This window comes from Pteronotus mesoamericanus, unplaced genomic scaffold (assembly GCF_021234165.1).
Source record: "Pteronotus mesoamericanus isolate MK-2021 breed Mesoamerican mustached bat unplaced genomic scaffold, CSHL_Meso_final scaffold_83, whole genome shotgun sequence".
Lineage (NCBI taxonomy): Eukaryota > Metazoa > Chordata > Mammalia > Chiroptera > Mormoopidae > Pteronotus > Pteronotus mesoamericanus.
The window spans coordinates 3142294-3155162 of record NW_026555328.1 but is presented as its reverse complement, the minus strand read 5'-3'; the positions used below and the strand labels follow the sequence as shown (position 1 = coordinate 3155162).

Here is a 12869-nt window from a genome sequence, read left to right as displayed (position 1 = left end):
AGCAGTGTCTCCCTAAGGACAAAAGACCACCTGGTATTATAAGGCTGTTGCTTACATCTTAGCATGTTAGGTATGTCTAGGGTGAGCATGCGCAGTAAGTGGGCATTACTAGACATACATCACATGTATAGAAAATGGCAAGTATACCCTGCCTTGGGTGGAGATTTTCATATTATAATGAGGATAATGAAGAAAATTTACACCAAAACCATCAAAGTGGTCTCTGGTCCATTTCAGCTGGTCTCCAGAGGTTTCTAGCAGCTTTTCTTAACCTTACCTTCTGGCCTTGAAGAAAAACATCTCAGACAAGCATCTTTGGGAAACAACCAAAGAAGCTTAGCAAATATTTAGGTAATTACATAAACTTTCTTCTACGTCCTAACCCTCTGCACCAGGCTACAGTTTCATTCACATTTTTCCACTTCTACCATTTTCTCTCTCCCCCTGCCCTGTCTCTTTCTTTCTTCCATAGAACCGAGTAAAACGAGAAAATTATGGGAAGTCAGTTTCTCTTGAAAAAGAACAGAGCTCCTAGCCTTAAAAGTCCCAGATGTGTCTTCTTTGTTTTGTGGGTAGACAAAAGTTGAAATCAAGAGCTTCACCTTCCATAGTCAAATACCTCTGGTCTCTCCACCTGGGTTTTAATAATGAAGGTTGTTTTAATAACAACATTTCTTTTACTACCAATAAAACAAAGTGAGCCCAGGGACCTGAGAAAATAACTAACAGACACAGGTGACTATATACCAAAACAAAACTAGAAATATGTGCAATAACAATAGTAACAGCTGTCATATCTGTTGCACACCTCCAGGTATTACATACTATGCTAACCTCTACCCACATATAATAGAATTTAATATCCTTTGGAAATTTATGAGTGTAGTTTCTGTTCGCCCCATTTTATAGAATAAGAAAACTGAGGCACAATAAGAATCTTGTGCAATAATATTCAGCTTAGATATTTCTGGCTCCAAAATTTATGTTATTTCCAGGATTGTAAAGAGCCCCCTGGCCTCCAAAACAAAACAAGTACAAATGTTTTAAAGAAGTGAGTAGCTATCTTTATAAGTCTATTTGATATCCAAGCAGGCACAACTCCCCTGGGCAACCCCCTTACCTGCCCCCCACAAACTTCCAACTAGATTGTTGTCTTCTAACCTCACTTATACTAAAACTCCAGAGCTATCCTGAATTTACATATATAACTTTCAAATGCCAAAGGTATATATGTTGGATTTGTAAAACTCCCACACAGAAATGATCAACACTACTGAGGGTTTCTGTAAATACCATAACATTTATGTTAATTTAATGTAATTTTGAGAATTGTGTTTATTTTTTTCATTCCACAGATGACAAATTAAAAGCCCAAAGAACAAAGGTAATTTGCGTGATGTATAGCTAATAAACGGTAGAACTCAAATATGGCCCGAGACCCATCTAGCTCCAACATGCATTTTCTTTGTTGATTCATTATTTTAAAAACCAAAACCTGCTATATTATAAAAGTAACATGTATTTATTTGTAGGTAATTTGAGAAAGACCATACAGACTTAAGAAGAAAAAAATCTTTAATAACAGTGAGAATTAATGCCAATATTTTAGCATTTTCCCTTCCAAACAGAATATTATTGACTAATTTTTTACTTGTTATATTGCAAATATCAGTCCATGCCCTTAAAATGTGTATGGAAAACTTATTTTTAATATTGATATAATATTCAATATATCCATAAAAAATCAGTAGATGATTGGATCAAAAATTATGGTATATTTACACAATGGAATACTATGCAGCAGAAAGAAAAAAAGAACTACTACCCTTCATGACAGTATGGATGGAACTAGAGAGCATTATGCTAAGTGATATAAGCCAGGGAGTGAAAGACAAATACCATATGATCTCACCTATAAGCGGAACCTAACCAACAAAACAAAGGTGCAAGGAAAATAAGACCAGCAACACTGAAAGAAAAAGAAACCATCAGAGACAAGAGGGAAGAAGGGAGGGGTGGGCAAGGGAAAAGGAAGGGAAGGGGCAAGTTGAGGAACTTAAAGCAAGGACTCATGGACAAAGCCAAAGTGGGGAAGGATTGAGGGAGGGAAAGGGGGAAGGGGGGCAGGGGAAAGTGGTGGGGGGAAGGCGGAGACAAATGTATTTGGAAAAATAAATTAATTAATTTTAAAAAAGGGGAAAAAAGAAAAAATATGGAAATCATAATACAGTGATGGCAGACATAGGACCAGCTTTATCTGTTATAACAAAAAATAGAAATAAAATCAATTTTATTATTTAAAAAATCAGTGTTCTTTATTGTTGGACATTTAGGTCATTTCTAATTTTTAACATTTATAAATCATACTGGAATAAAACCCTGACGACATAAATCTTGGACATTCTGATGATCCACTTAGGACTTATTTCTAAATGTGAGAATGGGCATTTTCCTACTATTTCATGCCCCTTTTTTTAACATTAATATCCCCACCACCACTACTGTAATCTCTTTTCCTGTCTCATTTCCAAACCGCTGGGTCAAGTTATTATTACATATGTCTAGACCTCAGGTTCAGAGAACCAAGTGAAAAGAGTTGAGAACTTGGAATCAAAAAATCTGGCTTTACTTCTCACTCTGCGGCTCACCTTACCTGAGGTCTTCAGCCAATGTTTTCTCACCCGGAAAATGGGACACTAACAGTACGTCCCTTAAGATTAACATGAGGATTAAACCTGGGCTTTGAAAATCATCATGTGTCCTGGCAAACGTCAGTCGCTGTTACATTCAGGTGTGTTGACAGATTTAGCCAGCTTAAGAGAAAGACTAGTTTACTACTGAACACTTTTTTTGGTAATTATAAACCTTTTTTTAAAAAAAAGAAAAGAGAGAGAGAGAGAAAGTCTTTTTTTAAAAGTTTCAAAGCCCTAGGGAGAAATAACCGCTGTCAAAAAGAATATTTCCCAAGTCTACCAAGCATTCGTGTCATCCTGGAGATTTTGAAAGCTCCTGCTCACATGTTCAATTAACAAATCTGAATGTCTCCATTCACAGGCACGTCAGATAGGTAGGAACCCAACCCACCTTGATGCAGAGCAGGAAAGTTACCTGGCAGAGCCTAGTCCATCCTCCCTGGAGGCGGGCCATGACATTGTGCAGGACTGAGATTGGCCACAGCTCTTTATTTAGGGACTCAGTGATGAAGGATGCTGCTAAGAGTCCAGCTGCAGAGAGAGGAGAAGTGAAGAGATAAAAGTGGTCCAGCCCCCATCAGTGCAGAAAAGATTCAAGACAGACAGCAGTGAGGGGCTGGGGATGTGCTCACCATCAGGTTTGTGAAGAGAGAGATAATTTGGCTAAAAAGAAGTATCCTGTGCAGGCATCCTATTACAATGGAATAAAAGGGGGAGAAGGGTTAGTTTATGGTCCAGTCAGAGGTGAGGATTAGAAGTTTCAGGAGTCAACCCAGAAATCTCAGGGGTTCAGTGACGATGAAGATTGACGAAAAACATGCGGGCAATGGGAGCCTCGTAGGAAAGAGCCAGCTCTACCTAGGGGAGCAGCATCAGGCAAACCACAAACCAGCAGCAAATGGGAAAGCAGAAGGCTTCATAAAGCCAGTGACAGATGGGAAGGATGACATGTCCAGAAGGAGTCTCAACTTGTACAGCTGGCAGGAGATCCAGAGACACAATCAGGAGGCCGACCAGTGGCTAGTGATCAACCGCAAGGTCTACAATGTCACTGGCTGGGCGGACCGTCATCCAGGTGGGCGCCGGGTCCTCAACCACTATGCTGGGGAAGACGCCACGGTAAGGAGCAGAAAGCTCTGCCCTCCCTCTGTTGCGGCTGCTGGGTGGCTGGGACCTTGGCTCTCTTTCAAAAAGCTTGTCAAGTACGTGCTCAAGCCCATGAGTCATCTGTTAGGCATTCAAATGTTAATAGCAGTGATGAAAACCTTGGATGGCAAAGGCTTTCCAGCTTTGCAGGGCCCTTTTCTTTGCTTGCAGCTCTTTCAGAGTCGCACAGGTAAGACAACCCACTTTTACCGAAGAAGAAATTAGAATCAGAGAGCATAACTGATGGCCAAAGTCCCCCGACAGCAGAGCGCAGATTCAAAACCTTTATATTTTTTAACTTCCAGGTTTTCTCTTTTTCTTCACTGCTTCTCCTCATCACCCTTCCCCACCAAAACAACAAAGGAAAAAAATACTGTGACATTTAATGGATGTCTACAATACCTTAGACACATTCAAATGCATCACTTCACTTAAACCTCTCCATGAAGAAGGCGGATATGTCTTCATATTACAGATGAGAAAGTGTTCAAAAAGGAAAATAATACACACAGCCAGCAAGTAATAGTGTCAAATTTTGAAATCAGGTAGGATTTTGACCATAAAGCCCTTTGTAACTGAGCTCTTACAAATAAAGGTTCCATTTAATATCTAATAGGGAGGTCTCTCAAACCATTAAATCATTTAAGAAGACCTTTTTTAATATTCTAAAAGGAAGTTTGTTTTATGCCAATTATGAATGTTGTTTTCCATATTATAGAGATGAAGAAATGATAGTAAAAATGTCTAAATAACCCAAATCAAAAAATTAATATATGGAGCAGAAAATGCAACCCAGGCTTTTTTGTCTTCTTACTTTGTTGTCTTGTTGTTCCACAAGTTAGTGTACAAATTCTCCAACTGGTTTCAAAGTATAGAATTGAACACATTGTTTAAGAATCACTCTATAAATGGTGCTAATAATAAGATAATATGCAAGTGCATGGTAAATTTGAAGAGGAACAAAGATTTTATTTTTGACACTATCAGCATCTTTTTTCCCTCAATTCTGATTTTTCCCCAGTTTCTCATCTCTCTTCTCCAACCAGGTTCTTCTTATAATATCGTCTTACTGTGATTCTGCAGTGAGGGGAATACCTTTCTGAACATACCTTGCTACTTTCCTACCACTTCCATCAGACCTGATTTTTTTAAAACAAAGGTCAACCTTTTCCTGAGAAAATGAGCATGTGCTTTTAGAAATGGGTGGAAGTGTCCTGGCGTTGAGAAGATGGATGCTGGGTAAGAACACAGAGAGATGAGGGTAGAAGAAATGACGTAGAAAGCATGTGTGCAAGAATAACAGAAGAATGGGTAACTGAAAATAAAATAAAATAAATATGACAGATCCTTATCTAGCCCATTCCCTCATTGCCACAATTCAGAATGTGGACAATGCTTTTCTAACACAAGTTGTAGAATTTAGCTCAAAAGATGTGTTGGAAAAGATGTAGGTCTCAGCCACCCTGAAAATCACAGATAGACTCTAAGCTTGAGGCAGCTTGGGTGATAAATCTGTAATTTGCTGATGACTTTTTTACCTCCCACAAATCAGGAAAAGACCATTATTCTGCATCCAATTCTAACCAGTGAGGGGGAATTGATTAATAAAATAGAAATCATCAGAGCACTTGGGGAAAATATTCATGCCACCTTGGGATTCATATCCTGAGAATGAAAATCCTGAGCATGGTCAGTCAGTCATGTACCTTAGATATTAGAAAAGTAAATCCAGAAGTTTCCAGAGAAAAGATTTCCAAAGAAAGATGGCTCAAGAAGACTAGGAGGGTGCCAGGAAAATTCTGACAACTATAATCCTCCGTGCCTACTCAGAATACAGAAAGCCTAGACTTTGGGATCATTATATGAACCTGGAAAAGCTATTGGAGTGCTCTGACCCTCCGCTTTACCATCTGCAAAATAAGAATGACATTACCCTTCTAACTTGTTTATGGTGCTCATAAAGTGCTTAGGGTAATGCCAGACACTTTAATAAATTTTCATTCAGTTGTAGCTATTCCTATCCATGTCTCTGATAAAACCTCAAAGATGTGATTACTACCTCCTGTTTACTATCAGCTTAGAAATCCTGATTATATTTGGTGCCATCTGATTTAGAACAGAGGGTACAAAGTGGAGGGCACCATGCTCTCTAGGGAAGGAGGGAAGAACATAAAGTCTGATGACTTGATATCCAATACTCTACAGCTTAAGAGGTCTTTGTAAATTATGCTCTGAAAGGAAAATATGAACCCATATATGGTCTCCTTGTGAGGTCCCTGTCCAATGGCTACACCTGTCCAGAAAGGGCACTTTTTTATTATTTACACAGTGACTCATTTCCAAGCCTCCATCTTCCTCATAAAAGGTGAATAAGGATACCTAAGTAGTCTTTCCCACAGGCTCATTCATTCATTCATTCACTCATTCATTCATTCTTTTAGTCAGTCTTTCCAAAACCCTTCTTAGTGGCTCAACCTAGTGATTCAGAGTACAGGTTTTAGGACAAACCAAGTCTGGTTCGCTTTTGGATTCCATCACTTACTTGGAATGTCCTGAGGAGGTTGCTGAAGCTCTTGGAGCCTAGCTCCCTTATCTAGAAAGTGGGGATAACAATACTTTCACATTAGCATTGTTGCAAAAGTCAGTTGAGATGAAGTAAAATGTTCCCTGTGGTACATGGCACAGATTCAATACTCAAATGGCAGCTCTTGGGTTTTTTCACTTAGTTCTTCTGAGATGGGTTATAAACATCTCAAAACATTTTTACTAAGAAAAATAAGTCCATAGTACAAAATTGGCACATCAGCTTCTATTACTGCACATTTCAGCTACCTGATTGTTTTCAAACTATGATTTAAAACTAATGGCACAGTGCTGGTAAGTAGAATCCACACACATGTCTTCTCACCTGGAAATGCTCTTCTGGGAAAAGCCAAACATAACCTGTAAGTCCAAGAAGAATTAATTATATAGATCACAATTTATCCATCTGTTGGGTTATTTTGCAACCATGAAGATGAGGATTACAAAGCATATGATAACAGGAAATACATATGAATAAGTAGCCACAAGTTTTAAGACAACAGTGAGTTTCAGGCTCCACAAAAGAAATCTGTGCAATCTTGTGATGCATGCACATGTATGATGTGCCCAGAACAAAGAAAGCAGGTGCATCATCCTGTGTGCTTGTCATCCCACTCCTCCTCTCTGGACACCTCATTCTCAGAGGGACATTGAGGAGCTCAAGTTCTTTCTCATGAGAGTCAAAGGATCGATGACAGGGAAGAGATGACAAAAACTTCAAGGAAATACAGCTACATCCATTTCAACTCTTTGAGGACCGCAGTCTGGAAGAGGAAAGTGCTTCCAGTGGCTTGGGGAGAGCAGGACCAACTGAGGTGAGACCAGGGCATGGGAAAGAGGATGTGCACCAGGGAGGAGTACAGACATGACTCAGGTCATGATTAAGGGCCCAGCCAACATGGCATCCCACCCATCCTTTGTCTTAGCACAATAATGTCAGTGACTGTCATGGAATGTCAATGAGAAGAGGAGAAGCAGGAAGAAAAGATCATGAAGGGAAGAGGCAGAGGAAGAGATAAGAGAAGGAGTCAGAGAAATGGTCTTGATGCTGAGCTAGGGACTCTGAATTTAGCCCTCACTGTATGTCTTCCTCTCCTTCCACTACACATAATGACACTTCTCTAGCACAGAATCCCTGCCAACCTGCAACCGTGACAACAAAATCAAGAACGGTCTTAAGGCTGTTGGTGAAAGGAGAGTAATAATCAGTAATAATTGCATCCTCTATGGTTGTCAAAATGTCTTAAATAATCCAGTTCATGTTTAAACAGTGGGTAAAGGAGTGGAGAGAGAAGTGGCGAAGTGATAATTAGTGAAATGGGTGAAAACTACCAGCCCAGCAGTTATGTGAAGGAGGAAATTGAGAAAACTTGATCAAAAAGAAGGAAGAAGTCCAGGTAACATCTTGGAGATTTGAACAATGCATTGACAATAGGAATAAAAAAGAGGGAATGAGTGCTATGGATATCTAGAATTGATGAGTGGTTAGATAAGTACACAGCATGAAGGAGCGTAAACTTATGTATGGAATCTGTTTTAAATAAGTAGGTGGTGATATCCATTATGGGACAGGGGAACCAGAAGGATGAGTAGATTTAGTAGGAAGAGGAGCGAGAGAGAGAGAGAGAGAGAGAGAGAGAGTTTGGGCTGGATGTCAGCAGAAAGTATCATAGAACAAATCTCAATATAAGAAAGAGCTTTCAAATAATGGAAGTTCTCAAATAATAGAGTTGCAGTGAAAAAATAACCCTCTGCTTATCCCTGAGGGTGAAGAGGAACCTGTATGACTTCATGTAATGTTCTCTGCTCCAAAGTGGCTCTCTCCCAGGAAAGGGAAAAAAAACTTCATTCTCCCTGTAAGTTGGCCTATTCAAAATATGAGTTGACATGTTCCTGCCATTGCTTTGGAGCAGATGAGATCTGAGTGAGAAGTGTAAGCAGCGGAGAAATCACCCAAAAAAGATGGGAATGGGTGTTGGTGGATGGGTGTTGAATATTCTGGTGAGCTTTTCTTAGCTTCTATTATTTTGTTTTGTGACACATACATATATTTGCCATTGGTTTTTTTTCTTTTCTGAATTTTGGAAATTTTCAACCCACCTCAGATGAACTAAATATTGTGAAAATGCAGTCATTTATTGATGTCTGATTCCAAAGACTAAGCTATTAACCACTAGGCTAGATCCTCAATAGGTTTTGGAATGACTGAATAAATGAATAAAGGAATATATGAGCCCATGGGGCAGACAAGGTAGTATTATTATACACATTTAGAAAGAAAAAAAAGCTTGATAAATTAAGTAATTTGACCAATATAAAACAGCCTGCTCCCCTGCTACCTTACACTGTGCCTTAGTGTGAATGAGGAAGGCCCAGTCTCTGGGTATTGCAGCAGAAGCATTGGCAAGCAGAATATCTGCTGGATTTCAGCCTATACATTCCCTCCTCGCTGGGTGCCTTTGTGCAGAGTACAACCTGGATCTAGCACTTAAGCTGGAAAGGCAGGATTTTGTCTCAGGCCTTACTTTTCACTTCCACTAAAAGTCATACTGCTTTTACAGTAAAATGCATCTCTTTATCTCCCATTAAAAAGCAGCAAAAGAATTATCAGGATTTCCAAGGTAGTTATGAAAATCATATTTTTCCTGTGTTGATATTGTTTTGGAAACAATCAATTTTAAGCTAAGCTAAGCTATAAATTTATAAATAGGTTAAGGAGTAGAGATGATGATGGCTGAGAAGAAAATCAATAGGGTAACATGAAAATGAGAGAAGCTAAAGAAGCAGAAAGGTCAGACAATAAGATGCTGAGGGTAGGGAGGAGACAATGGTGCTTCAGACCTGTGTCCTCTGAGCTCAACATTCTGATGGAAAACCCTATATTCATTTACTCATGCACCCTCTCCCTTGTCCACTAGGCATCCATGATCACATGCCATACTCCAGGCATACTGATAGATGATATGTGTAATATAATCAACAGTGCATGGTCCCAGTCTTCAAAAAACTCAAAGACCATCCCATAGAGAAGGGGTGAAAATGCAGATTCCTTACAAGATAATTTGAAAAATTCTAGGAACAAAGTGTCATGGAATCCCAGAGGTGGTCATGAATAACTTTCTTGGATGGATTAGGGCAGGCAGTATTTCATCTGGATCTTGAAGGGTGAAGAAGAACTTTTGTATAGAGAAAATGGAGGAAAGCAATCAAGGCAAAGGCAACAGTATGTGCAAAACTTCAGCACCGTAAAGCAGCATGGAAAGTTTATTGAATGTGGAGGGATCCAGTGAATATTGTGGTGTGTGAAGGGTATGATGAAAGCCAAGCCTTGGGAGGTAGGTTGAAACCAGAGGCTAAGTGATTCACATGATTACAACCTTAGGTGGAAAGATACCACTACTATCTTCTCAGCAGATACATACTGATATTAGCACCATCCCCGAACAACCTGGTGGTGTTCCTCTCTTGAGAGACCTTTTAAAAAATTGTGCATGTTAAGGCTGGATTAGACCTTTAGAGCTTCATGACTTTAAAGTATACAACCCTGAGTTCAAATCCTGACTCTACTATTTACTGCGGCAGTCAGGACAATACATTTCTCCCCTCTGAGAAACAGAACCAATGGAACCTCACAGAAGTAAAGTGAAGATTACAAATTCGCCCATAAGTCACCTTGTACGTAGGATACACTCAGTGAATGTTGGCAGTATCCCTTCTCCCCTTCATGTTATCCCCTTTTCTTCCTTCAGCAGGAACATACTAGCCCAAGAATGTTGATAACAGAACTCATTTCTGCAAGAGGGGATTTCACAAAGAATTCACTATTCAGCCTCTTATAGGAAATTCTTCTAAATCAAATATTTTAAGATTATCTAAACTTTTTTACTGTACTGCCCACCAATACAATGAAAAGATACCCATAAAACAGGGCAATGCCGACTACTCTGGAGCACTGCGTAGGTCTTCAGTACCTGTTATCACAGTACTGACCTGTGAACTTTGCTGAGGATCAGAAGAAACAATGAGCCCAGAGGAATGTCATTGTCAGCACACTGTTCCAAGACTCTGGATGGCTGTTCAGGCTGACAAAATTGTAACAGCTTATCTTCCCTTTACCCTTGATCTTGATCAATCAGAACACTTTCCATCCTAATTTACTCCCAAACAAGCAGAACATGATTTTTCAGTATGGATGAAGTACTTTAATCACCTTCTTAATCACTGAATGACTCTCTTCCTGACTAGGGAAACTAAGTTTCAGAATCGTCAAATGTGATGATTAAAAAACACCTTTGAAATTATATAGTTTGGCATTTTCCAAGGGGGTCCAAGGAGGTGTGTGGAAGTAAAATGAACAGTAGAGCATGGGCTGATGCTAGTAGATGCAAATCTGTTTTCACATCATTGAATCTAGGTGAAGTAAGTCCGAAGGGTTGATACTGCACCTTTCCAATTAACCTCATTCATTATATAAGCACTTTCTTTTAAGTAGGCTCATACATAGTTCTTGGCTATATCTTAAGTTGCTTTACTACTTAAAGGTAGAGAATTTATCATATTCATTAAAATAATTCAGAGCTGATACAACATTGGGCATTAGGGTATAGGAATAAAATCTCTGAATTTTTGCTTTGCAGAGACGGTAGGTAGTAAGTCCTTTTCACTAGAAGTATACATATAAGAAAGATAGCTAAAATATATTGAGACTCAGATTCTAATTTATTCACTTAATCCTTATAATAACGTTATGAACTGAATAGCTATTATCATCACCTTCATCTTAGAGAAGAAAAGAAAAGGAGGACCACCAGGTCAAGAGACTTGTGTACAATTACACAGCTAGTTAAGTGGCAAAGCCAGGACTGAGATATAGGAAGGCTGCTCTGGAATCAACTTAATCATTACTATGCAACACCAGAACTCAGAGTAATGTTCATGATGTCCATGTATCCGAGTTACAACCTTGGTTGTATTTCTTCATTTTGTAATCACTCCCATCCCCAAAGCCATAATAGCAGGAAGTCCAGCATCTTCTTCTTGGAAAATCTCCCTTCTGCCAAAACTGTTTAAATCCCCAAGGGAAGAGAGTATCTTTCCTTTCCAAATAAAAGCAAGATGTAGGAATCACTGCCGCTCCTCATAAGCACTTGGAATTTCTATTTAGCATGGGACCTGAGATGGAAAAGTAAACTTGGTCAACTCTATTCTGTGCCTGGCTGTCATCAGCCCCTACAGACACTGCCTTAGTGTTTTTTCAGAAGTGAAAAATAGTCAAAAGTGTGATACTCCAGGTAACACAGCATTCAAGGTCTGTGCTCCCATACTCTCTTCTACATTTCTCTTAAGCAACCATCATCAACTTTATCCTGGCTTGTTTTGGAAATAACTTAATTCAAGGGTCTCATTCCCCTGGTCCTTGGCTAAGAACCCAGAGGCAGACTTTGATGGGAAACGTTGATCTGCACAGCCAGCCATGGTTGCTGCATGACTCAGGTAGTGTAAGCAACTTCCACACCAAGCATGACGTTGGACTTTAAAGATTTGCCGTGGTCCATAAACTTAAGGCACTATTCCTTCTGGTTCTCTGTAAAATAAATAGAGATCTCTTCAGTGCTCAGGGATAATCTGGCTGCATTGGATTTACCTAGTGAATCAAGGCACTCAGTGAGTGCATCTCCAGCTTTCATTGAGGATTTCCAGTGGTAATTTTGCTCAATCAACTTGAAGCATCAATTAGGATTTTGAAGCAAATTCTCTTATCAGAGTCTATGCTGGTTCCCAAGATGGACACAGAACGAGGTCAACAAGGGGAATAATCTGTGGATAAGAATATCTCATCTAAGCTTCTAATGATTCTCTCTGGTTTACAGGATGTCTTCAGAGCCATGCACCCTGAGCTTGACCTTGTGCAATTGTACCTTAAGCCACTGCTCATCGGAGAGCTTGCCCCAGGAGAGCCCAGCCAGGAGAGAAACAAAAATGTGAGTGAGGTCTCAGGACTCAAGAATATGTGGAGGTGAAGGGATTAAGCAAAAAAACATATATATATGACACATAGATACAGACAACAGTTTGGTGATAGAGGGAAAGGAGGGTGGGGGTAACTAGATGTGGGCAAAGTGGGGATAAATGGGGACGGAAAGAGACTTTGCTTTGGGCGATGAGCGCACAATGCAGTGTGCACATGATGATTTGTTGAGCTGTATGCTTGAAACCTGTATAGTTTTATGAATCAATTTCATCCCCAATAAATTTAATAAAAAAAGAAGTAAATGAAAACGTAAAAAAGAAAAATACGTGGAGCACGGATGCCAAGGTATATTTCAGGTCCAATTTCTCATTTTTTGTGAGACACTAGCATCATGCCTGGGTGAGACTGCAGCAGCAGGAATGAGTGGATTCCACAAATCTCCAAACAATGTTGTCTTCTGCTCAGAACTCTGAAAC

At 39.5% G+C, this 12869-nt stretch overlaps 1 protein-coding gene across 1 annotated transcript in view; it reads left to right on the top strand.

Annotated features, from left to right (window-relative positions):
* Positions 1–3485: 3485 nt before the first annotated feature.
* Positions 3486–12869, top strand: part of LOC129062774 (fatty acid desaturase 2-like protein FADS2B) — a 30811-nt gene continuing 21427 nt past the window's right edge. The window contains exons 1-2 of the mRNA XM_054563816.1: positions 3486–3812; positions 12293–12403. Coding sequence (XP_054419791.1) covers positions 3492–3812; positions 12293–12403 — 432 coding nt within the window. The 5' untranslated portion in view covers positions 3486–3491. The remainder of the gene's footprint in view (positions 3813–12292; positions 12404–12869) is intronic.